The sequence below is a fragment of the Lampetra planeri genome, chromosome 72 (assembly GCF_965212315.1).
Source record: "Lampetra planeri chromosome 72, kcLamPlan1.2.h2, whole genome shotgun sequence".
In the NCBI taxonomy this organism is placed as follows: Eukaryota; Metazoa; Chordata; class Hyperoartia; order Petromyzontiformes; family Petromyzontidae; genus Lampetra; species Lampetra planeri.
This window is the reverse complement of record NC_136177.1, coordinates 1,636,518-1,661,648: the sequence shown is the minus strand read 5'-3', so window position 1 is coordinate 1,661,648 and position 25,131 is coordinate 1,636,518. Positions and strand designations below refer to the sequence as shown.

General features: G+C 50.4%; 1 protein-coding gene across 2 annotated transcripts in view; it reads left to right on the top strand.

Annotated features, from left to right (window-relative positions):
* LOC144737620 (uncharacterized) overlaps positions 1-25,131 on the top strand; it is a 92,681-nt gene that overhangs the window by 5,294 nt on the left and 62,256 nt on the right. Inside the window, exons 2-4 of one of the 2 annotated variants that reach the window (XM_078620385.1) lie at positions 7,594-7,995; positions 10,064-10,657; positions 12,815-12,909. In XM_078620385.1, the coding sequence (XP_078476511.1) occupies positions 7,594-7,995; positions 10,064-10,657; positions 12,815-12,909 (1,091 nt within the window). The remainder of the gene's footprint in view (positions 1-7,593; positions 7,996-10,063; positions 10,658-12,814; positions 12,910-25,131) is intronic. The other variant, XM_078620386.1, reaches the window with a different exon arrangement.

The following is a 25,131-nucleotide window of genomic DNA, read 5'->3' as shown; positions in this document are numbered from 1 at the left end:
CCAAGGGCAGGGCCAGCCACGACCAGGGAGCATATAAACTAGATCCCCAGAGGGACCAAGGTTCAGTGTTGCTATTGTCATCTGAAGATCTACGTTCTACGTTCTACATCTGAGAATAATCACCAACACGTGGACTGGGACCCAAGCCGGGGTCCTGTCCATTGTCGCTACTCCCAGTGTAATTAGTGTAGTTAGCCTGGTGGTCCACCACCATAGGCTGTTATCTGGTAAAGGGGCAGTTACCCCTTTGTGTTAATGTGTTGGTATCAATAATGTGTTGCCTCCAAGAAGTACATCTGTGACTCAATTGAATCCACTACATATGTATCCAAAGTCCTGTAACAGTTCCTGAAGGGCCTGGCGTTGAGGTTTGGACAAGTTAGCATCCTCCGCTATCATTGCGTCCAGCCAGGGCGTAGCCACCTCGCTCGCATGATCAGTTTATTCTGCCATTACCCCTGCCTGAACTTCTTTGAACTCTGCTGGCATGGGACGTACATGTGCTAAAACTGTCCCCCCATGCACTGTTAAATGTATATTTGCCGTGTTCAAAACCTGAATAAACTGTTTCTGGTGGCGACATAGGATGGTGTCCACTCCTGCTAAGGCATGGCGATCCATGATCGCCATCGTCGACGATAACAAAATTGGTGTGTTTGGTCGAGCCGTCACCAAAGGTGTGCAGTATAGCAGGAGGTACTGTGAACGTTTCCTTGACGACTGCCTACACTTGAGATGGTGTCCTCGCATCATTGTCTGGTCGCAAAAAATACATGCAACGTTGGTCTGCTACAATCTTGATAGGGAGTTGATTCAAATAATATGTCCCCAGCAATCAGGAAACCATCAATGTGCTGGAGACGAATACAAGGCCTCATATGGTCAGTTCTCCTATACAAATTTGGGACTCTACCTGTCCCAAAATCCCCATAATAATAATAATAATAATTTAACTACGCATATTTGTACCATCTTATTTGACAGGTACCAGTCTATTTTACCGAGTTGTTGACATCCCCAGCGTTTAACAGTGCTGCTATTTTTGTTTTGGCAGCCAAAATCGGCCGTAAACCCTGTGGAGGTTCTTCACTTGTACCTTCCCTTCTAGCCCCGCCCCACCCTCCCAGTTCCTGACTGCCACATTTAGATATGCTCCTCCCCCTTCCCCTTAACCAGTATTTAAGATCTTGTCCCTTGGATTTCTCTTCACTTGATACAGTAAATTTAGCTGTGACGGTCCCACCAGAAGACAGGAGACTTGTGTTGCCTCCAAAACGTCGTGATTTTATTTAGTTATTTCCATTCATTATTATTTTATATTATTATTATTTACCTACGTGACTTTACCGAAAAAACCTAAGAGTATGAACCCTTGCAGTCACGAAAGCTTCAAATCCTGAAGAAATGAAACAGAGGTTTGAAGAGGAATCTAATTGGGTCTTAGCCAGGCCTCCTAAAACTGTGCATATCTACAAACTATACAGACTAGCTTAGTTTGTAGACACCGCCAGGATTAGTTTGTAGAATAAATGTAGATCATCTATAGAGCCCCATTGTTTCATTGATTTACGCTCGCTAACGAAGCAACGACACCAGGAGGCGACGCTGCTTTGTCTGGAAGATGCCCTCAAGGGACAGATGCATCCTAGAACTGCGGAACTCGTCGAGTTCCCACTTGAGTATTGAGAAGTCCGACTCGACCGCCGTCGTGTTGGCGAGCACCGATGCCAACCCGCCGCTGAAAGCGCGGAGGTTGTCGAAACCACTCGGCAGCACATCCCACGCGTCGTTGAATGTCGTCGTGTTGGTGTGCTTGTTGATGGCGTCGTGAATGATCGTGTCCTCCTTGTAGAGCTTGACCAGTTGGCGATGCTCCTCCTCGACCATGTCGACCTTCACAGCTGACCAGAATTTCGTAACATGCACGCGACGCACTGCCAGCACGTCCTTCACGAACACACCAGGACGCATCTTCACGAGCTGAGCGGGCATCACGGGCGCCGCATCCTGGTCGAGAGCTCGATTGGCGTCGTTACGCTCTGCTTTGACGTCGTTGAGACCCGCGATCAGCGTCATCGCATATATCGAGATCTCCTTGACGATCCTTGTCTTGTCGACCTCATTGAGACCCTCGTAGCTCTCCTGCGCAACGATCCCTGGTCCTCAATGTGGGCAATGATCGCGGCAGACGCGATGCGCATCGACTGATCATGATACGACACGTACGCCTCATCATGATTGTTGACGCCATCAACAATCTCAACACTGAACAAAACGGTGAGCGACCCGATAAGCGACTGAATATGCTCCTCCTGCTGCGCGATGAGCAGCGACTGGCTCTGGAGCTGGACGATAGTGACGTTGATGGCGTCGATGGCGGGCGCGAGCGCGTAGGTAAGAACCCACCAATCGGCGGTGGGCAGCTTCGCGGGGTTGTTCTCAGTAGTGTACTCGATCAATGCTCGGCGGTACTGCTTGTAGAACTTGAGCACGTTCCCGAGATTTGCCCATCGGTTAGCCTTCCTGGGGCACTTGACCTTCATCTTGATGATCAGGTTGTTTTGGGCGTGGAGGTACACCGAAAAGTCGTACACGATCTTCACCCAGCTGCCATCGAAGACGCACTCGGCGGATTTCTTGACCACAATATCGATCTGATGAGGCGGACACCAGATTCGAATGACGTCGTTCTCGGCCTCCTTCACAATGAGCGTCACCAGCCCCCCATGACGCCCAGTCATCGTATTCTCGCCGTCCGATGAAAAGCCGATCAGCTTGGCGCGCCAGTTGGGGTACAGCGCGTCGAGGAACTTGACGAGCATGCGGAAGATGTTCTGAGCAGTGTGACGCTCGAACATAGGGATCGCGACCAGGTGCAGATTGACGAGGAAGCCGCGGTAACAAACGCGGGTGCGCAGGTCGAAGAACGACTGGCCGCGGTGAGTACTGCCGTCGCCAGCCAGAGAGAAGGCCCACACCGATGGATCGTCGATTATCCTGGCGATCATCTGCAGCCCGACGGCCACCAGAACACAGACTGACTGTGCGACGATGAGGTCGTTCATGCCCTGCTGCTTCGGCGTGTTGGTGCGGATCCTGGCATGATCGATGGCAGCAGCCGTTTGACGGAACGACATGCCGACACCGACGTGGTCCATGGCGAGCTCGAAGTGCATCTCGTTCTTGATTGTTGCTGTGTACGTATACGTCCCCGTCTCGATGTTCACTTTCTTGACGAACAGCTTCATCACGTTGACCTTCTCCTTGGCCTTCTTGGCGGCCTTCTTGGCGATGGCTGCGGCCGCGTCCTCATCGTTGTTGTCGTCGCCGCTGTCCTCGTCGTCATCGCGAAAGAACAAGTCCCCGATAATTGTCTCAATGATGCTGTTCTGGATCACGTAGTCGATCGACGCGGTCGACAGGTCCATGTACTTGTGGAGCGTTTTGGTGCGCTTGGCCATGCCGTTGAAGTAGCTCTTCTTCTCATCGGGCGACAGCGTCTGGTAGAGCATCCACGATTCCTTGTGCTGCCCTTCAAGATGGTGGCGGTACTGATGTGGCAGGAACGGCTTCGTGAAGTACTTGATGTCGGTGCGGTTCTTGCGCTTGCGGCCCGAGTCGCCCGTCACCTCGACCACATCACGGCCTTGGTGAACACAGAACAAGCAACGACAGGACTGCGCGCCATTGGCCTCCGTCGTGATGAGCTCCATCCCATACTGAAGGGTGTGTGAGGATTGGAACGGCGTCGCCACTTTCTTCCCTCCCATGTTGCTGCAGCTGCAATGCTCGGTATAACGATGCGGTACGTCTTGCCGCGGATTACGCAACTGCGCACTCCCGCGCACTCACTAGTTTGTAGACGCAGCCAGGCTTAGTTTGTAGATATGTGGCGCTATTTATAGCGAATCTACAGTTTTAGGAGGCCTGGTCTTAGCTGATCACCAAAATGGGATTAATATTTATCTTGAATGTAGACAAACAGTATGAGTAAGGATAGCCAAATACAAAACGTATTTTCGATAAAAATGTAAATACAACCAAGATTCTTTAGTGAAGAAAGTGGCAGTGGTGTATAGTCGTATAGATAGCCGTGGAATTACAACCATGCAAGTCAGTGCTCAAACTTTGAAACGAGGTTAATCTAAACAGTGTTGGGGAAAGGGGGAGTTAGGTAATATTACTAGTATTCATACAGCATTGAGATGCAGCCACATACAAAAAAGATTGTCAAATGTAGAAGATGAAGACTCTACTGGGGTCTCTTATGGAGCTTAGCTCTGGATATCAGTTAAGGAATCCGTGCTCGAGCTCAGAGCTGGAGTTTGAGTAGAAGCTGAGAAAATAAAATACAAATATTTTCACACCAACATAGCCACCTCCGCGCGCCGACCTCGACTTGGCGGTGGCTCTTCTATCTTACATTAACATGCTAATCTCTCACATTAACACAGCCACCTCCACACCCTCGTCTTGAGGCCCCTCTCCGATCTTACATTAACATGCTAATTTCTCACATTAACATCACTAACACAGCCTCTCTCCCCCTGCCACCGATTATCTATGCCCCACTCCCTCTCTCTCCCCCCTTGCCTCCCCTCTCTTATTTCTGCCCCCCCTCTCTCTCCCCCCTGCCGCTGATCTCTCACTCTTGTCGCGCCAGATCTCTCCCCCCGTGTCTCACGTGCGGCTCCACAGCCCCACTTTCTGCCCCGCCCCCTCTCTATTCCACCTCCAGCCCCGCCCACTTACCCTTGGGTTGCTCCAAGCTCAGACCTATACAACCTCTTGTCACGGCAGCTCTCTCGCCTGTTTTCAGTAGTTTTCCTGCTGTATCTGTCTCACCTGATGACGATTGCTTGTGTTGCGATCGAAACGTCGTGATTTATTTTTATTCTATTTTTTCGACCTACGTGATTTTACCGAAAGAACCAAAGAGTATGGATTCCTGCAGTTACGAAAGCTTCAAAGCAAGATTAAAATCTGAGAGCTAGACCAGAATCAGATATTCTATTATTTCCCAGAGATATGTTTATTGGGGCACCGCTGTGGCAAAATGTCATCTCCCTTTCCTGGTATGCAGGTAATGAATTCGACGCCTGTATATTTGGAATTTGCATGTTAGCCCCGTGGTCGTGTGGATTTTTCTCCAGGTTCAGCAAAAAATGTTCTTGCTGTGGGTTTCTCACCTGATGATGATTGCTTGTGTTGCAATACGTGACTTTACCGAAAGAGTAGGGTTCTCAGGTTTTTCCCTACAAATTGTGCGTTTAGATTATTTGGCTGATATGAATGTCCAAATGATGATAAGCAACTTCGTCAAGCTATCATTGGTGGCCAGGTCGCTTCTGAAAAAGAGCTTCTATCTCAGTCGGCTTTACCTGGTAAATAAAATATCAAAATAAAAAATTGTATTAGCACATATTTGAGGTGTGTGCTGCTCCGGCACACAGTTAGAAGTGGTTCTTAACCAATGTTGGCAGTTTGTGTCACTGCTTCGGTTGTGAAATTATCCTCACGATGATTTTGTTAGCCTCACTGCAAACGGGCGACCCATAATGAGCCAGCAACATTTTTATAATCTTACTTTTAATTAGAATTAATGTGTTCAGTCATACATATTGTATTATTCAAAGGTCTGTCTGTTATGCAATAGCTACGAATAAGTAACTATTCCTATTGTTACAAAATGTGCGTACATTTTTCAGAATTTTTTTTTTAAAAGACATTTCTTGTTGGTGACCAGAAAATTGTACAATTTTATGACCTGATAAGTAATTTGACATTTAAGTAACCACAGGGTGAGGGGATGGAAAACTCGAGGGGAGGACCTGCTCAAACCTAATTCAGAGAGGGAGTGGTGGAAAGTTATCAATGTGAGACCGGAAATTAAAATACAAGAGTTCACACTTTGCCTGGGTGACGAGAAAAAATATATTCCAAGGCAGACTGGAAGCATTTATGTGCATTTTTGGTCACATGGGCTGAATACGTGTAAATTATATGGAATGTCGTTTGACGACATTAAACTCACTTTAAAGGTTGCAGTGTGTGGATATACTTGTGTGGAATAGAGCTGAGACACTTTCGTTGACAAAGAATCCCAATTTAGGTCTTCGAAATGCTCCCTCCAGCAAACGTTGACAGCATTTCTCTCCCTTTTTCAGTTCTCCATGATTTGGTCTCAATGGAGTTGGGTCCCTCAGTGCTCGGACGGTAGATGACGTTGGTGGCACTAAAAACTTCCCACCATCTGTTCATGTCGCGGGTCCTTGGTCACTTACGGGTAAATTAAATTAACTGGGATAATCTGTAGTAAAGCAGAGTAGCTTATTACACGCTTTGATTTAACTCATTCTGTCTGTTGTTGTATCCTCAAATCTTGTAACTCAATTTTAACCCACTTCCCAATGTGGTATCGACTACAAACTTAGTATACTTATGTCATACTGATGACAATACTATATTCTATCATAAAAATATATACAAATTTATATTATTTCATATTTTTAAACAATCTTTTTTATATGATATGTTTCGGCTTTGGTCTAATTGTTCACGCTCAACTCACGTTGCCTGTAAATCACAACAGTCCCTTACGTTATAGCATGCTTCGGGGTCACTTCCTGGAGTCGTGGAGTTCTGCCATTACGAGTACGGTACATTTCATGAAAACGTGTTAAAACATTTTTTTATATATATTACTTATTTTCGCATGGTGACTGATTTGACACCGAAGATGGTAGGTGTTTTCCTAAAGTATCCACTTATCATCCAAGCAAATACAGCAAAACACTTCTCGCAATAACGTCCGGCGAAATACAGATGTGTGTGTGTGTCGACGTTCGCACCGGAGTGCTCTTACTTGGAAGCCAAGAGTCAAAGTTGGTCTCTCCCTGTAGACAGCATGTATGGCACCCACGTGATCACGAACATTGCCTTGGTAGACCTTACCGACTTGTAATATTGCTTTGTTGATGACAATGCACATCACTTCTTGGGGATTCTCTACCGTGTATAATATGTTCTGTGTGACGAGTATGAGTTTTATAACCGGCTGGTTACCAGATACAAACCCTGCCCCCTGCTGCAACTGGCCCTTTGGGCAACTTTTGCAAAATTTCCCTCTTAAGCTGTCTCCCTGCTCAAATTCGTGCGAGGCAATGATCATCTCCATAGGGGGTCCTGAACCAGGAGTGGAAACCCTGCATGTTAACGACCTCGCTGACCTCGTTAAGGAACACATAAACTATCATCACGCGAATTCCGGTCAACTTCGCAGCAGCTTTTAGCTAGCCATCGAACAAAGACGGTTGCTGCATCACGCGCTTTGGATGCGCTTCTGTAGCCGTCAGGAACGCTTTCCCTTCCGATAATAGGAAGCCACTGAAGCTATGCAACTTTTAAATAATTTAGCTTGAAAACTAATTTCTTAAAAATTGCTTTTTGTGTTTAGTTTGTCTTTCCCCCGCACCTCCAATTAGCACGGTTGGCTACGGACGGTGCAAAAAAAGTCCTACACACAATATTACCAGTTCAATGGATCCCTAATATAAGCATTGTCTTTCTCCTGTTCTGATGTCCTTTGCGCAGGGGCGTTATGCCAGAGCCATGCGATGCCGAGCTGCAGATGTTCAACTGACGGGTACCGGGTCTGTGTGAAAACGTTCGTGGAGGCCGAGGAGGGTAGCTCCGTGGTGCTGCCATGCTCCTTCTCGTACCCAGCACACTCCCCACCCAGCAGAGTCACCGTGTCCTGGAAGTCGGACATGTTTCGTGACAGAATTGTGTTCCAGAGTGCCGACGGATTTGTGCGCGAGTCGCTCAAGGGCCGTCTTTCTCTGGTGGGAGACCTGAACAAAAACGACGCCTCCATCTCGATACGAGATGTCAACATAAATGACTTCAAAAGCTACACCTGCCAGCCAGTCCTGTACTACGAGAACCGGGACAGAGTGGTTCAAGTCTCTGACGCAATTGACCTGGACATGAAAGGTAAATTAAGAAAAATCAGTTTTCCAATGTGACCAGCACTAAAAAAACTGCTGATTATTGCTTGTGTTGCAATCGAAACGTCGTGATTTAATTTGTTTTATTTTATACCTACGTGACTTTACCGAAAGAACCAGATAGTATGGATCCCTGCAGTCACGAAAACTACTAATCTAGATTGACTAGCACTGTTCATCCAAACTTGTGAAATTAAACTGCATAAGGGGATTTGGTGTAGCCTTTAAATTGTTTAATTCCAGGATTTTTGTTACAAAATTTTTTTATTTAGGTTGTTTTTAATAATGCGCAATGAAATGAAAAAAAAAGAGTAAATGGTTAATCATCGAATGTGATGTAATCAGAAAAAGAACGTTGTACGAGATACGGTTAATCTAATTCATATTCTTTCGGTAAAGTCATGTAAATAGAAAACAAAAAATACGAAAAGATTTAAACTAGCTGATGTGTCACCAAAGATTAAGTACTAAATAATTGTGTATTATGCTTGGGTATTCATTTAATAATTTTGGAACACAGGTTTTTATTAGTCATACTAATCTCTTGGTTCTTTCGGAAAGTCACGGAATTGGTGCCATCTTCCTTTGCCCATTGAACAAAGAATTAGATTGTCAATTAAAAGCAACGTAATAGTTTTTTAGAGCAGTTTACATTTTGAAAAATGTCCAATTGGCGCATGGTGGTGCGCAAAACATATTGAGAGTTAAATTTTGATTTAAAGCTTTCGTGACTGCAGGGATTCATATTCTTGGTTCTTTCGGTAAAGTCGCGTAGAAGGGAAATAATAAAATAAAATAAAAAATAATAAACAATCAAAAGTATCACGACGTTTCGACTGCAACACAAACAATCATCATCGAAAGAACACCTGATGATGATTGCTTGTGTTGCAGTCTAAACGTCGTGAGAATTTGTATTGTTTTATATTTTTATTATTTCCCTTCTACGTGACTTTACCAAAAGAACGAAGAATATATATTGAGAGTTGATAAGATTTTGGTGGGATGAGACCACTTATCAAAAAGAAGCTCATAAGCTCACTGAGCTGTACCTGGTAAAATAAAAATTAAAACATTTATTTGTATATATTTTTTGTGATAAAATTACCTTCCCTATACTTTGCACTCCTTTCGTATTTTTTTATTGTTTGTTCTTGTAACGTTGTGACTCCTGCTGGACATAAGTCATCAAATTCCTCCAATATAAATACATATTCAGATTCTGCTTGGAAACTACTGATTTAAGCTGCTCCTGGATATGGGTACAATGGACAAAGGAACAAATGTAGAAACAATGTGAACAGGATAAAACATGCTAATTTTCTGCCCCCCCCCCACACCTCTCTCTATATAATACCTCGTCACAGAGGCGTTGTTTATCTGCGTGTTGTGTCTCTCTCTGCGTGTCTCTCTATGTGTCTCTCCTCTATGTGTGTCTCTCTCTGTCTATGTGTCTCTCTCCGTGTCTGTGTTTGTCTCTCTATATATATCTGCGAGCTTGCATTCACACCTGATGATGGTTGCTTGCGTTGCAATCGAAACGTCGTATTCTATTATTTCTTTTATTTTCTTTCTACGTGACTTTACCGAAAGAACCAAAGAGGATAACACATTTTAATATAATTTTTGGAATCCATCAATTCACAAATAATAATAAGAGGATCCTCACAATGTTTAAAATAGTGCATTATCTCGCTCCTACATATCTCTCCCATCTCATTCCACTTTACTCACGTTCCCATGCCCACATTTCCAATAACTAATTCCACCTAACCCTACTTCATGTCAAACAGCACTCAAAAGGAGGTCGCTCCTTTTGCTCTGCTAGTCTGTTGTAATAAACGTCCTTATTATTCACAATGCTGATTTTAATCCCACATTTAATCCTTCAGTGAGAATGTGCCGTGTACCCTCTGCTTTTTTACTGCTCTCATCCAATGCCTTCTATGTCACCGCGTCTTCCTCTGAAGCATGCTAAGATATTGTTGCATGTATAGAGCTAGACATTATTGTCATAATGTCCATTTATTTTTGTCACCTAATTATCGTTGCAGGTCAGAAGATAGTACACAATCCAAGTCTATCTGAGAGAACAGAACTTCCTCAAATACCTGAATTCCCAACATTATGCGAATCCCCAAGGTTGCCTGCACCTCCTAAAATACCTGAACCTCCTAAGTTGCCTGAACCTTATCAAATAACTCAACACCCCAAGACACCGGCACCTCCTAAAATACCTGAACCCCCTAAGTTGCCTGAACCTTATCAAATAACTCAACACCCCAAGACACCGGCACCTCCTAAAATAACTGAACCTCCGAAAATATATGGACCCTCTAAGACTCCAGGACGCCCTAGGAAACCAAAACCTTCGAAAAAACCTAAAACTCCCAAGAAGCCAGCGCCTAAGACAACAAAATCTACCGTGACAACTCAACGCCCATGGATTTCACACACTCCCAGTATACAAGATCCAACTGAGACACCAATCCATCTAACCTCCCCCTCAATGCCTAGCACCCCCAGCCCCACATTCCTCCAGGTGACCATTATCCCCGTCATTGCGACGGTGCTGGGCTCATTCCTGTTCCTCCTGGTGCTCGTCGTGTCCGTGTGGGCGAGACGGGCCAAGAAGCGCCGGGCAGGAGGTACGTGATACAATCGACCCAAACCCTGGGCCAATGATACATTCCAACACGTGTGGAAGAATGCAATTGGGGTTAGGGAGCACACGAACTAGCATCAGACCACAGGATTCATACAAGCTAAGCACTTTTAAATCTAGACTCGACACTCATTTCTTGAGAACTCTTTGTTTTTTAGTTTGTTGTCCTACCCCCGCTCCTCCGATTTGCACGGTTGGCAATGTCCGGTGGTGCTACAGAAGTTCAACATACGCACGTACGTGTGGCGTGAGGAACCTGATAAAAAAAAAACCCCAGTGTATTCACGTGGCCTAGAAGCACACCTTTTTATACAATTGGTGTAGTGATCTCACTCCCACTTCGTGGCAGCTGTAGTCGCTCTGTGTAATGTTTGGGAGCACAGTAGTGTGTGTGTGTGCATGCTGTTTAATCATTAGAACCAAAGCCACACCCCCAGTCGTGAGTGATCTAATTCTTCACGACGGAAATGTCGAGCCACGCACTGGGGCAATGGGTTTATTTCGATATATCATGGTTTTCGTGAAACCAATTATCATCGTTAACCAAGGGGGCACAGTGCCAGATTAAGTTAGTGCGGGGCCTGTTAATATTAAAACACAAATGTTGAACTTGCATAGTAAGGTAATTGTATTTTTTATTTGCAATACAGCCAGATAATACGACGAATCGCTAACCTTAAACACCCAGTCGTTCATAAAAGTTGAAGGCGGTATAATACTACAGTAATAGAGCAAGTGCAGAATTATTGAACTGGAATTGATAGCTTAAAAGTATTTCGTGCAGGGCCCTTGAAAGTGTGGGACCTGTAGCATATGTAGCTACTTTTGCTACTAGGATAATCCTGCACTGAGGGGCAACTATACATGTACGTGTGTACTCGTACACAACGTTTACTGACGTTTCACTGATGTTGACTACATCATTAATACCAGTCCAATAGAAACACCCTTCTTATATATTTGTATGTGCAGTGGTTAGCGCGCTGCACTACGAACTAGAGGCCGACCGAAATTCGGTTTCGGTTTCGGCGCCGAAAGTTGGCAAATGGCACTTTTGGTATACTTTCGGTTTCGGCCAAAAGTACATTTTTAACTTTCGATCTGGTTTCGGTTTTGGCCGAAACTGATATTGACTTTCAGTCGTCAACCGAATATCTATTTTTAGAATATAACGCGAGTGCTAAGTCTATCAACCGGTCAGTCGGCGCTAGGCAATCCTATACGATAGGGTGCATGCACACACACACGTCAGCAGCAGCAGCTTGCGAGCGAGGTTACAGCCGCAACCATGTTCTGGGGCCATCAATAAATCATGCACCTAGGGGGGGAGGGCAGCGACTACTTAGCGATTGGCGCGCTGCGCGAGAACCCGGCGGCCCGAGTTCGATTCCCGCTTACGGACGGTGACGATTATTTGAACCGGTCCTGGGCCTCCCCTAGGTCGACTCAGCCTCAAACGAGTAAGTGGTGTGGTGTGTCAACATCGCCTCTGGGGCGACAAAGGCGGCCGGCCGTGATGAATCCAAGTCCCGGGCGAAGCCGGGAAGTAAAGCTAGTAATTAATAAATCTTGTTTTCGGTAACTTCGGTTATATACCATTCTGTTTCGGTCTTGGTCGAAAGTGTAGTTAAACTTTCGGTTTCGCCTTCGGTTTCGGCCGAAAGTGAAGTAAAACTTTCGGTTTCGGCCGAAAGTAATTTTTTTACTTTTGGTCTGGTTTCGGTTTTGGCGGAAACCAGAAATTCAGTTTCGGTCGGCCTCTACTACGAACCCGGCGCCCCAAGTTTGAAACCCGCTCACGGCCACCAACACCACCAGTGACAATTATGTGAATCGGTCCTGGTCCTCCCCTAGGTCGACTCAGCCTCAAATGAGTACCTGGTGCGATGTGTAAAAAAAACATCGCCACTCGGGGGAAACAAAGGCGGCCGGCGTGTGGTGCTGGCCAACCCACCCCCTCGTGTGCCGTGCCGGCCTTCATAGGTGCTAATTCGCCAACAGTACTTGCCCCAACAGCCTGTTAAGACTTTACGGGGGAATATGTGTCTGTTTGCGTATCATGTCAACTTGCGTGCGCTGTCATCTCCAACATGTGGCGCTTTTTGTCGTTTTTTGTTTCCTGCGTTGATTCCAAACACAGACAAGTTTTCTGCGCGCCAGGCTCCCAGCACCGAGCTGCAGCAACTCTCCTTGAGGAACGTGGACAGCGCGGCTCGGAAAGAATTGGTGCGGGAGGTTGGTTCGTGGAAGCACTCAGTTCGGCTCGGCTCGTGGGGGTTCTGCAAACCCTCCCCCCCCCCTCCCCCCCGATGTGACTCCAATAGCGGCACAATTTGAGACGCAATTATCTTTCTGCTAATGTAGTGAGTCCAACTGAGTCGCAGACGTTAACTTAGGAGCAACACTATTTATTAACACAACAGTGCCAACATAGCATAACCTACTCTCAGGTCTCGAATGCTCATCCAGCCACGCTAAGGCAGAACTAAACAGGGTTCGCTATCTAGGTCCGGACCACAAGCTGGGTCCCAGACCGCGTGGCTTGAGGCGTCTCCCTGACGTGGATCTTCGAACACCAACACTTGAAGAACTCCGAGCTCCTCACGGAGTTCTAGTCATATGCTCCTGGGCTGGGGCTGGCTCCGCCCTTAGCCCCACCCACCTTCCAGGCTCCTCGGGCTCCTTCTCAAATGTTCCCGAGAGCTCTCCGGGATCACGTGACCGCCCCTCGGCCCCCGTCCACCGGTGGCCCCCCTCCAGTATCGTCCAGTCACGTAACAACAGGTCAGCCAGAGTATCATGCCCCAGAGTAACTCTGGCTGGCTGACGTTCGCGCTCGCTCCCTCACTGGGAGCCGGCACCGCACACTGCTCGCGGTGCCTTCGCGCTAACCAGCGCTCACCCAACCACTGCTAGTGTTGGTACTGCAGCCCGCAACCCGGGCTGCCTGCAATGACAACATTACCGGCCATAACTTCGCAAGTTCCACCACCACACAGTGACAAGTACAGTCACTACATCATCCCCCCCCCCCACTGCGTAGCTTCCAGCCATCCCAGCTGCTAACTTCCCCCAAAGCAAGCAACCGACGTAAACTAACATAACAACCAACCAGTGTGCTCCAACAACGTAACAAGGCAACCATAAATAACCCAACTCAACTGTACAATATATACACACGACAACAAGACAACCAAAAACCAACCGGTCAAACTGACAACCGCGGTGCACAAAATCCCCACAACCACCATCTCCCACCCTCAACGTGTAACAATGCTCGTGATCTCGATGGCGAGCAGGATCAGCCAAATACTGGCCATGACTCACGCGAGCGTGACATCCCATGATGGTGTGGGAGTGTGCAATGTGCAGGATCATGCAAAACGAGTCTTTGAACGAGTCCGTGACGCCGGTTCTCCAGATGGGTTGGGCTCGACCACCTTGGGAGGGCCAGGGGGAGCAAGAAATCGACCCGATGAAGCCGGCTCCTCACTCAGAGCAGTAGGCCAGGTCGTCGGGTCCTTGGCCTTCCGAGCACACGAGGCCGACACGAGCGGCCGCGTGCGAGGCATCAGTCGCGCGGCGCCTGGGGGCGGAACAGAAATACTCTCCTGAGGACCCACGTCGGCAGACGCATGCCCCAGCTCGTCGGGCACACCCGACACTTGGTCCCTTCTATATGGAGATGAAACAAGCTCGCACGGTGTGATGAATGGTTTCAGGTGAGAGGGGTGTACAAACCAGCTCCGCTTACCAAACCGAACCTGGACACATTGGGGCCTCACGACCCGAACGACATCAACCGGCCCTCTCCAAGGTTGCAGCAATTTAGGTGACGTGCCCACTGGCACCTACGGACAATGCAACCAGGCCTTGTCGCCCGGCGACCAAGCATGCATGGAAATGCGGCCACCCTTGAGCTGCTCGTTGGCCAGCTGCCTGGCCCGGGAGTTAACACTGGTGGCTTTCTGTGCATTAGTAAGTTTGCCCATCGTGAAGTGATATCGAATCGGAAATTTTGGATACCTTCAGGGCCGGCGCGGCCTGCAACTGCACATCGATGGGAGGGTCATACTCTCTACCATACATCAAAAAGAAGGGAGAGTAGTGGGTGGACATGTGGGGGGTGATCCTGTAAGCGGCAATAACTGCAGGGATATGCAAATCCCAATCAACCTGCGGCTCGCTGACCAAGTGACTCCAAATGGCGGTCAGAGTCCGGTGTAAGTGCTCGACCATGCCATCGAAGATGAATGGCAGCGAAAAGTCGGGATAACGTAGGGGAGGAGCGTTAACAAGGCCATCGCGAATGCAGATGAACGCAGCCTCCTCCGCTTCCCCCCAATGAAATTTCTGGAACTTGGCCGTCAGGGCATGGAGAGATTTAGCAATGGACGCGAACCCCGCAACAAACCGACGATAATAAGAGGCAAAGCCTATAAAACTGCGCACCTCGATGGCCAAGGTGGGTATCGGCCACGTCCGAACACAAGCAGTTTTCTCAGGGTCCGTCGCGATGCCCAATTCACTGACTATGTGGCCCAAGTAACGGACAGATTTTTGGAGCAGATGACATTTTTGGGGCTTGAATTTCAAGTCGGCGGTGCGCATTTTAGCAAAAACAGCCCGCAGGCGATCCAAATGTTCATCAAACGTGCTGCCAAAAACGATGAAGTCATCTAAATATATCAGGCACGAATTCCACTGTAGGCCTACCAAAACCAATTCCATCAGTCTCTTAAAAGTGGCAGGCACGGAATGGAACCCCATCGGAAGTCGGTTGAAGTCAAACAGCCCTTGGGGCATCCGAAAAGCCATCTTGGGCCTCGAGGCCTCGTCAAACGGCAATTGCCAAAACCCAGACAAAAGGTCGAGAGTCGAAAAATACCGCGCACCTGCCAGAGCATCCAAAAAAATCGTCCATGCAGGGCAGGAAGTAGGCATCCGTGACTGACACCTTGTTAAGTTTTCTGAAATCGATGCAAAACCGCAGACTGCCGTCGTGTTTCTTAACAAGGACAATTGGATCCCCCCATGGACTGGTGGATAGCGAAATGATATCTGCGACCACCATTTCATCCACCGCCACACGAATATGGTCCTTCTCAGCTGGACTCAGGCGATAAGGATTCTGGCAAATGGGGGCAGCATTACCCATGTCAATATGGTGGCTCAATAGAGATGTCAAACCGATATCAGATTTTGACTGACTAAAAATGTCTTAAAATTCCCGCAGGGGCGCCCTCAGCTTCTGCGTTTGGCCCGACTGGACATGCCCCGGCAGGCCGCAGTTGTAGCAAGTGACCCGTCCACCCCTTCAGCGGGACGAAGCAGACTTCGCCCGCCGCCGATCATCATCACCTCATCAATCAGCACCCCGCTGATGCAGCGAGCACGCGGACACAGCCTCACCAACCGCGTGACCCTCGGGCTCCGCAGAAGACGTGGAGCACACCACCAACACCCTTTCACGTTGCAGGGTTTACTGCGCCTTGATACACCTGGCAATCTTGAGCGAAAACATGTCCCGGTCGTCGGCGGGAAGGACAGTGAGAAGTTCCTTGGTAAGCTCCAACAGCTTCTCAAGCACCAGCATGTCATGGCCATCTTGACCCATGAGCGGATACGCGGCCTTCGCCAGCGCCAAAAGCGCACTCCTATACGCGAGGGCTGACTCAGCATCACCTCTCCGCTGCACCGCGAACTTCTGGTAAGTGTCCATTGGAGGCTCAAAAGTGGCGGCCATCTGGTCAAACGCCTGCGTGAGGGTCGACCTCTCGGACGGTGGGATGGCGAGGAACGCCACCAAAGCATCGTCATCAAGGGCAGTGGGGAGCGCCTTCAGCACGTCCGCCTCCGACCATCCCCCTACGTCGGCATTCGTGAAGAATCTTCTCTTAAACGCCACCCAATCTCCGCTGGAGGCAACAAATTATTTAATGAAGGGCAGCCGACGGCGAGGCGACTGGACGTCAAATGACGAGTACGTCCCCGCTTCAAGCTTGGCGGGCTCCGCATTCCCCGCTGGTGACAAAATGGCGCCCACGAGCGCGGGCAGCGGCAAAGGCGTTCCCGCCTTTCGCAAAATGGCGGCCAAGTTGCCTCGTTCGGACAGCTCTGCCACTCCTTTCTTCGCCGTCGAGGGGAAGGACTGCATCTCGACAAGTATGGAGGATGCCACTTGGAGGAGGTCAGCGAGATGGCCATGCGCGTCCCTGATGAGCTCCTCAACAGAAGGCAAGGAGCCCCGCGCCCCAACTGCGCCCTGCTCCATGGTCAACGTCTCCCCTCCATCCTAGGCGGCCGTGGGCGGAATCAGCTCCTCGTCGTCTTAGTCGTCTGACGCTCGTACACGAACTCTGCGATGTATAGTCTACCGCTAGCTATAGCCGAGCAAGTTGGCTATTTTCGACACCAGTTGTAGTGAGTCCAATTGAGTCGCAGACGTTAACTTGGGAGCAACAATATTTATCGCTATCCCGGTGCGGACCACAAGCTGGGTTCCGGACCACATGGCTAGGGGCTTCTTCTCCCCGATGTGGATCTTCGAACACCAACACATGAAGAACCCCGAGCTCCCCACGGAGCTCTCGTTATATGCTCCTGGGCTGGCTCTGCTCTTAGCCCCGCCTACCTTCCCGGCTCCTCGGGCTCCTTCTCGAATGTTCCCGAGAGCTCTCCGGCCCCCGTCCACTGGTGGCCCCCTTCCAGTATCGTCCGCTCACGTGACAACAGGTCAGCCAGAGTGTCATTCCCCAGAGTAACCCTGGCTGGCTGACGCTCGCTCTCGCTCCCTCACCGGGAGCCGGCACCGCACACTGCTCACGGTGCCTTCGCGCTAACCAGCGCTCACCCAACCACCGCTAGTGTTGGTACTGCAGCCCGTAGCCCGGGCTGCCCGCAATGACAACATTAACGGCCGTGACTTCACAAGTCCCGGCACCACACAGTGACAAGTACAGTCACTACACTAATTGGGATGGCCTCGGTAACCTTGAGCCTTGCTTCCCCTGGCCCACGGCTACTGCTGCATCAATGTGCGTCGCGGTTGTTTCTGATGTACTTATCCTGGGCACGTCAACTTTTACTCGAGGGGCACCGCGCTGGCTAGGAGATGTTCATTACCTCGCCTGGTGTACAGATTGGTCGTGGATTCGACCCCTATCCGCTACTTTGTACTCATATCGTGCTTGCGTATTGTGTGTTTAGCAATTTTTGTAACGTTCTGACCCCCCCGTGACCATGCTGGACATCTGTGAAAAGGAGCTTAATGGCTCATCGCATTGCTCCACCAGTAATAAATAAATATTCTTATTATTTGGACTTTGTCATCCCAGTGTCTCTCTTGAATGGGAACTAAGGGGATTTATCATGACCTTAGGATGCCTCATTTTTTATTTGCACTCTATGCCATTCTCGCCGATTTCCTGCGACACTGCACTGGTGCGGTGTCATGGCCTTCGGGGCGTGACGGCAAAGCCGATCAGTCACTCCACTCGCAACCCAAATCTTGCAGATGGAAACCGAATAACCCTTTGTGAGTCAGCTGATTGCGGTGCCACGGTGGCTCGGATATGTTAACTACCCTCGCCTAGTATGCAAGAATTTGTGGGTTCGATGCCGACCCAGGTGCCTGCTGTATATTTGGAGTTTGCCTGTCTCTCTCTCTTCCCGTAGTCGCGTGGAATCTAACCTATATAATTTATTTTTTGTCTGTCTATCTGTCTGTCTGTCCATCCGTCTGCGTATGCTCGCTTGCGGGGGATTTGGCTCTCGGACCGTGGGGTTCGCCGAGATTAAATTTTGCCGTTGGGCACGCCCCCGGCCCCGCGGTGAACATAGGCATTTCCGATTTTTTGTGTCTAAACTTTAAATCGGACCTATTATCAATTTAGTGCGATTTCTCTTTATTTATTTATTTACTACTGCCGACCGGCATGTGACGAAGCACGCCGTTGCGCATGCGCGAAGGCGGTTGCCCCTGGAAATGGGCGGTTGGCCCCTGGCAACGGGCAGTTGCCCCTGGCAATGGGCAGCAACGCCGTCGCTGCGGGGTGGATGCCATTTTTAATTCCCGTAAAAAATATGCGCATGCATTAACACACGATGCTGAGGTAAATTAATCAAAGTTTCACGTCCTCTTCACTCCCCCCCACCCCAATGTGTGCAATTACTATTATAGGGTCGGTAGATTATAGAATTATAGCGATTAGACAGTATTATTCTAGCGCGGGGGGGGGGGGGGTAGCGGCCCCAGCACCCAGCCTCGGCCGGGTGGGCAATCTAGGCGAGGCCGGAGGCTCTGCACGGTACTAGGCCTCGATACCCCACACTTGTCAGGCGAAGACTTTGTGCTATAAACTCGATATACACAGCGTTGCCCGGGAGAAAAATACATTTAAAATCTTCTGAAAACTTTAAAACATAACATACCAAAGAAAATACAACTGTGTAATTAAAATTTTAAACCCGATCGCACCAAGAATCGATTCTCTCGCGCAAAGGAATCGAAAAATGTTGATTCATTTAGAATCGGCTTATTCCCGTTTAATATAAGTTGGTTATAGAGTTGATATAAACTGCTACGAATGGGAAATATCCGGCGTTGACCGGGGCAAAAATATAATTATAAACTCCTGAAAACTTTAAAACATAACATACCAATGAAAATAAAACTCTGTAATTAAAAATGTAAACCTCCTACGCGCCAGGAATCTATTCTTTGAATCGCGAAAAGGAATCATCAAAAGTTGGAGATTCCTTTAGACTCGCCCTATTCCCATTTTAAAAACTGTATGTCGCCAAGTTTGCTTAACATTTCCAACAGACACACACATTCACACATTTAGCTTTTACATTTGTAATAAACGACTGGACCACGATGTCTGGCTCAGTGTCCTTTATTATTCGGTTCGTGCTGTACACCCACACGGCTGTCTTTACTCTGTAGCTTCTCCACGGTGCTGACTCCAATGTCGGCCCGATCCACAACAGCAGCTCCGCTGCTGTTTCTCTCACACAGCCCCCCTTGGCTGTACTCGCTGCTGCTCTTCTCCCTCCGCAGCTCTGACAGCTTCTTGCTCTCTCTCTCTCTCCGCAGCTCCTCCTGGCAGCCACACCGCTGCCTCTAACAAGCAGCCCCCTCTCTCTCTCTCTCCGCAGCTCCTCCTGGCAGCCACACCGCTGCCTCTAACACGCAGCCCTCCTGGCTGTCTCCTCTGCAGCTGCACACCACTCCGCAGCTTCCTCTTATCTTCGGGGTTGGCTCCCGATGGCCGTCGGCGCCCCCCCTCTCCACACTCGCCCGCGTGGCCTCACTCTTTTCCGCTCACACCCCGACTGACTTCCCCTTCCGGTTTACCCGCTTAAAGCCCCGAACCTTCCCCCCACGTCACATGACTCCACCCCCCGTGACGTCACATCCGGAAGGTCGCTTACGCCCGCATTACACATTTAACAAACAAAACGTCAGCATGTACTGATGTCATCATAGGCAAAAAATATATAAACCCTCACCACTCTCCCTCTCCACTCTCACCACTCACCATCACCACTCTCCCTCACCACTCATGCTCGCAACTCACCACTCACTATCACTCACCACTCACACTCACCACTCACCATCACTCACACTCACCCTCACCACTCACTCTCACCACTCACTCACCCTCACTACTCACTACTCACCCTCACCACCACTACTCACCCTCACCACTCTCCCTCACCACTCTCTCTCACCACTCTCACCACTCGCCCTCACCACTCACCCTTCTCCCTCAACACTCACCCTCACCAATCATCCTCGCCCTCACCACCACCACTCACCCTCACCACTCACACTCACCCTCGCCACCACCACTCACCCTCAACACTCACCCTCACCACCACCACTCACCCTCACCACTCACCCTCACCAACACCACTCACCCTCACCTCTCATTCACCCTCAACACTCACCCTCACCACTCACCTCTCACCACTCACCCTCACCACTCACTCTCACCACCCACCCTCACCACTCACCCCTCTCCCTCACCACTCACCCTCACCACTCACCCCTCTCCCTCACCACTCACACTCACCCTCACCACTCTTCCTCACCACTCTTCCTCACCACTCTTCCTCACTCCTCACCACTCACGCTCACCACTCACCTTCACCAACCATCCTCACCCTCACCACCACCACTCTCCCTCACCACTCTACCTCACCACTCACCGTCACATTAACCACTCACCCTCACCACTCACCCTCACCTCTCACCACTCACACTCACCACTCACCCTCTCCACTCACCCTCAGTACTCACCACTCACCCTCACCTTCACCACTCACCCTCACCACTCACCCTCACCACTCACCACTCTCACCACCACCACTCACCCTCACCTCTCATTCACCCTCAACACTCACCCTCACCACTCACCTCTCACCACTCACCACTGACCCTCACCACTCACTCTCACCACTCACTCTCACCACTCACCCTCACCACACCACTCACCCTGACCACTCACCCTCACCACCACCACTCACCCTAACCTCTCACTCACCCTCAAAACTCACCCTCACCCTCACCACACACCTCTCACCACTCACCACTGACCCTCACCACTCACCCTTACCACTCACTCTCACTGCTCACCACTCACCCTCACCACTCACCACTCACACTCACCACCTCACCACTCATCACTCACCACTCACACTCACCACAGACCCCTCACCACTCACACTCACCACTCAAACTCACCATTCACCCCTCTCCCTCACCACTCACCCTGACCACTCACCCCTCTCCCTCACCACTCACCCTCACCACTCACCACTCACCCTCACCACTCACCCTCACCACTCACACTCACCACTCACGCTCACAACTCACCCTCACCACTCACCCCTCTACCTCACCACTCACCCTCACCACTCACCCCTCTCCCTCACCACTCACGCTCGCCACTTACCCTCACCACTCTTCCTCACCACTCTTCATCACCACTCTTCCTCACTCCTCACCACTCACGCTCACCACTCACCCTTACCACTAACCCTCACTACACACTAATCACCCTCACCACTCACCCTCACCACTCACTACTCACCCTCACCACTCTCCATTACCACTAACCCTCACCATTCACCCCTTTCCCTCACCACTCACGCTCACCACTCACCCTCACCAACCATCCTCACTCTCACCACCACCACTCTCCCTCACCACTCTCCCTCACCACTCCCCCTCACATTAACCACTCACCCTCACCACTCACCCTCACCTCTCACTACTCACCCTCACCACTCACCCTCTCCACTCACCCTCAGCACTCACCCTCACCACTCTCACCACTCTCACCACTCACCCTCACCACTCACCCTTACCACTCACCCGCACCATTCACCCTCACCACTCATCGTCACCACTCACCCTCACCACTCACCCTAACCACTCACCCTCACTACTTACCACTCATCCTCACCAATCACACCATCACAAATCACAACTCACCCTCACCACTCACCACTCACCCCCACCACTCACGCTCACCACTCACTACTCACCCTCACCACTCACCACACTCACCACTCACCCTCACATTAACCACTCACCCTCACCACTCACCCTCGCCCCTCACCCACACCACACACCCTCTCCACTCACCCTCAGCACTCACCACTCACCCTCACCTTCACCACTCACCCTCACCACTCACCCTCACCACTCACCACTCTCACCACTCACCACTAACCCTCACCATTCACCCTCACCTTCACCACTCACCCTCACCAATCACCCTCACCACTCACCCTCACCACTCATCCTCACCACTCACCTTCACTACTCACACTCACCGCTCACCACTCACCCTCACCTTCACCACTCACCCTCAGCACTCACCACTCACCCTCACCTTCACCACTCACCCTCACCACTCACCTTCACCACTGACCACTCCACCACTCACCCTCACCACTCACCCTCACCACTCACCCTCACCATTCACCCTCACCTTCCCCACTCACCCTCACCAATCACCCTCACCACTCACCCCTCACCCTCACCACTCATCCTCACCACTCACCCTCGCCACTCAAACTCACCACTCACCACTCACCCTCACCTTCACCACTCACCCTCACCACTCACCACTCACTCTCACCACTCACCCTCACCACTCACCCTCTCTACTCACCCTCACCCCTCACACTCACCCTCGCCACCACTATTCACCCTCAACCCTCACCGCCACCACTCACCCTCACCACTCACCCTCACCACCACCACTCACCATCACCTCTCATTCACCCTCAACACTCACCCTCACCACTCACCTCTCACCACTCACCACTGACCCTCACCACTCACTCTCACCACTCACTCTCACCACTCACCCTCACCACCACCACTCACCCTGACCACTCACCCTCACCACCACCACTCACCCTCACCTCTCACTCACCCTCAACACTCACCCTCACCACTCACCCTCACCACTCACCTCTCACCACTCACCACTGACCCTCACCACTCACCCTTACCACTCACTCTCACTGCTCACCACTCACCCTCACCACTCACACTCACCACCTCACCACTCATCACTCACCACTCACACTCACCACAGACCCCTCACCACTCACACTCTCCACTCAAACTCACCACAGACCCCTCACCACTCACCCTCACCACTCACCCCTCTCCCTCACCACTCACCCTGACCACTCACCCTCACCACTCACCACTCACCCTCACCACTCACCCTCACCACTCACCCTCACCACTCACTCTCACCACTCACGCTCACCACTCACCCTCACCACTCACCCCTCTACCTCACCACTCACCCTCACCACTCACCCCTCTCCCTCACCACTCACGCTCGCCACTTACCCTCACCACTCTTCCTCACCACTCTTCCTCACCACTCTTCCTCACTCCTCACCACTCACGCTCACCTCTCACCCTTACCACTAACCCTCACTACACACTAATCACCCTCACCACTCACCCTCACCACTCACCCTCACCACTCTCCCTTACCACTAACCCTCACCATTCACCCCTTTCCCTCACCACTCACGCTCACCACTCACCCTCACCAACCATCCTCACTCTCACCACCACCACTCTCCCTCACCACTCTCCCTCACCACTCACCCTCACATTAACCACTCACCCTCACCACTCACCCTCACCTCTCACTACTCACCCTCACAACTCACCCTCTCCACTCACTCTCAGCACTCACCCCTCACCTTCACCACTCACCCTCACCACTCACCCTCACCACTCTCACCACTCACCCTCACCACTCACCCGCACCATTCACCCTCACCACTCATCCTCACCACTCACCCTCACCACTCACCCTAACCACTCACCCTCACTACGTACCACTCATCCTCACCAATCACACCCTCACAAATCACCACTCACCCTCACCACTCTCCACTCACCCCCACCACTCACGCTCACCACTCACTACTCACCCTCACTACTCACCACACTCACCACTCACCCTCACCCTCACATTAACCACTCACCCTCACCACTCACCCTCGCCCCTCACCCACACCACTCACCCTCTCCACTCACCCTCAGCACTCACCACTCACCCTCACCTTCACCACTCACCCTCACCAATCACCCTCACCACTCACCCTCACCACTCATCCTCACCACTCACCCTCACTACTCACACTCACCACTCACCACTCACCCTCACCACTCACCCTCACCACTCACCACTCACTCTCACCACTCCCCCTCACCACTCACCCTCTCTACTCATCCTCACCACTCACCTTCTCCACTCACCCTCACCACTCACCACTCACCCTGACCACTCACCCTCACCACTCACCACATACCCTCACCACTCACCCTCACCACTTACCACTCTTCTTCACTATTCACCCTCACCACTCACCCTCACCCCTCACTGCTCACCACTCACCCTCACCACTCACCCTCACCACTCACCGCTCTCCCTCACCACTCACCCTCACTGCTCACCACTCACCCTCACCACTTACCATCACTGTGGTGGTGGTACCTGCTATCATGACAGTAGTACAAGCTGACGTTTTGTATGTGTAATGTCAAAAGCTAAATTAGTGAATGTGTGTGTCTGTAAGAAATGTTAAGCATACTTGGCGACACGTAAGCAAGTTTTTTTTAAAACGGGAATAGGGTGAGTGGTGGTGGTGAGGGTGAGTGTTGAGGGTGAGTGGTTAGGGTGAGTATTGAGGGTGAGTAGTGAGGGTGAGTGGTGAGCGTGAGTGGTGAGTGGTGAGCGTGACTGGTGAGTGGTGAGTGGTGAGGGTGAGTGGTGAGTGGTGAGGGTGAGTGGTGAGGGAGAGTGGTGAGGGTGAGTGGTGAGTGTGGTGAGTGGTGAGGGTGAGTAGTGAGTGGTGAGCGCAAGTGGTGGGGGTGAGTGGTGAGGGTGAGTGGTGAGG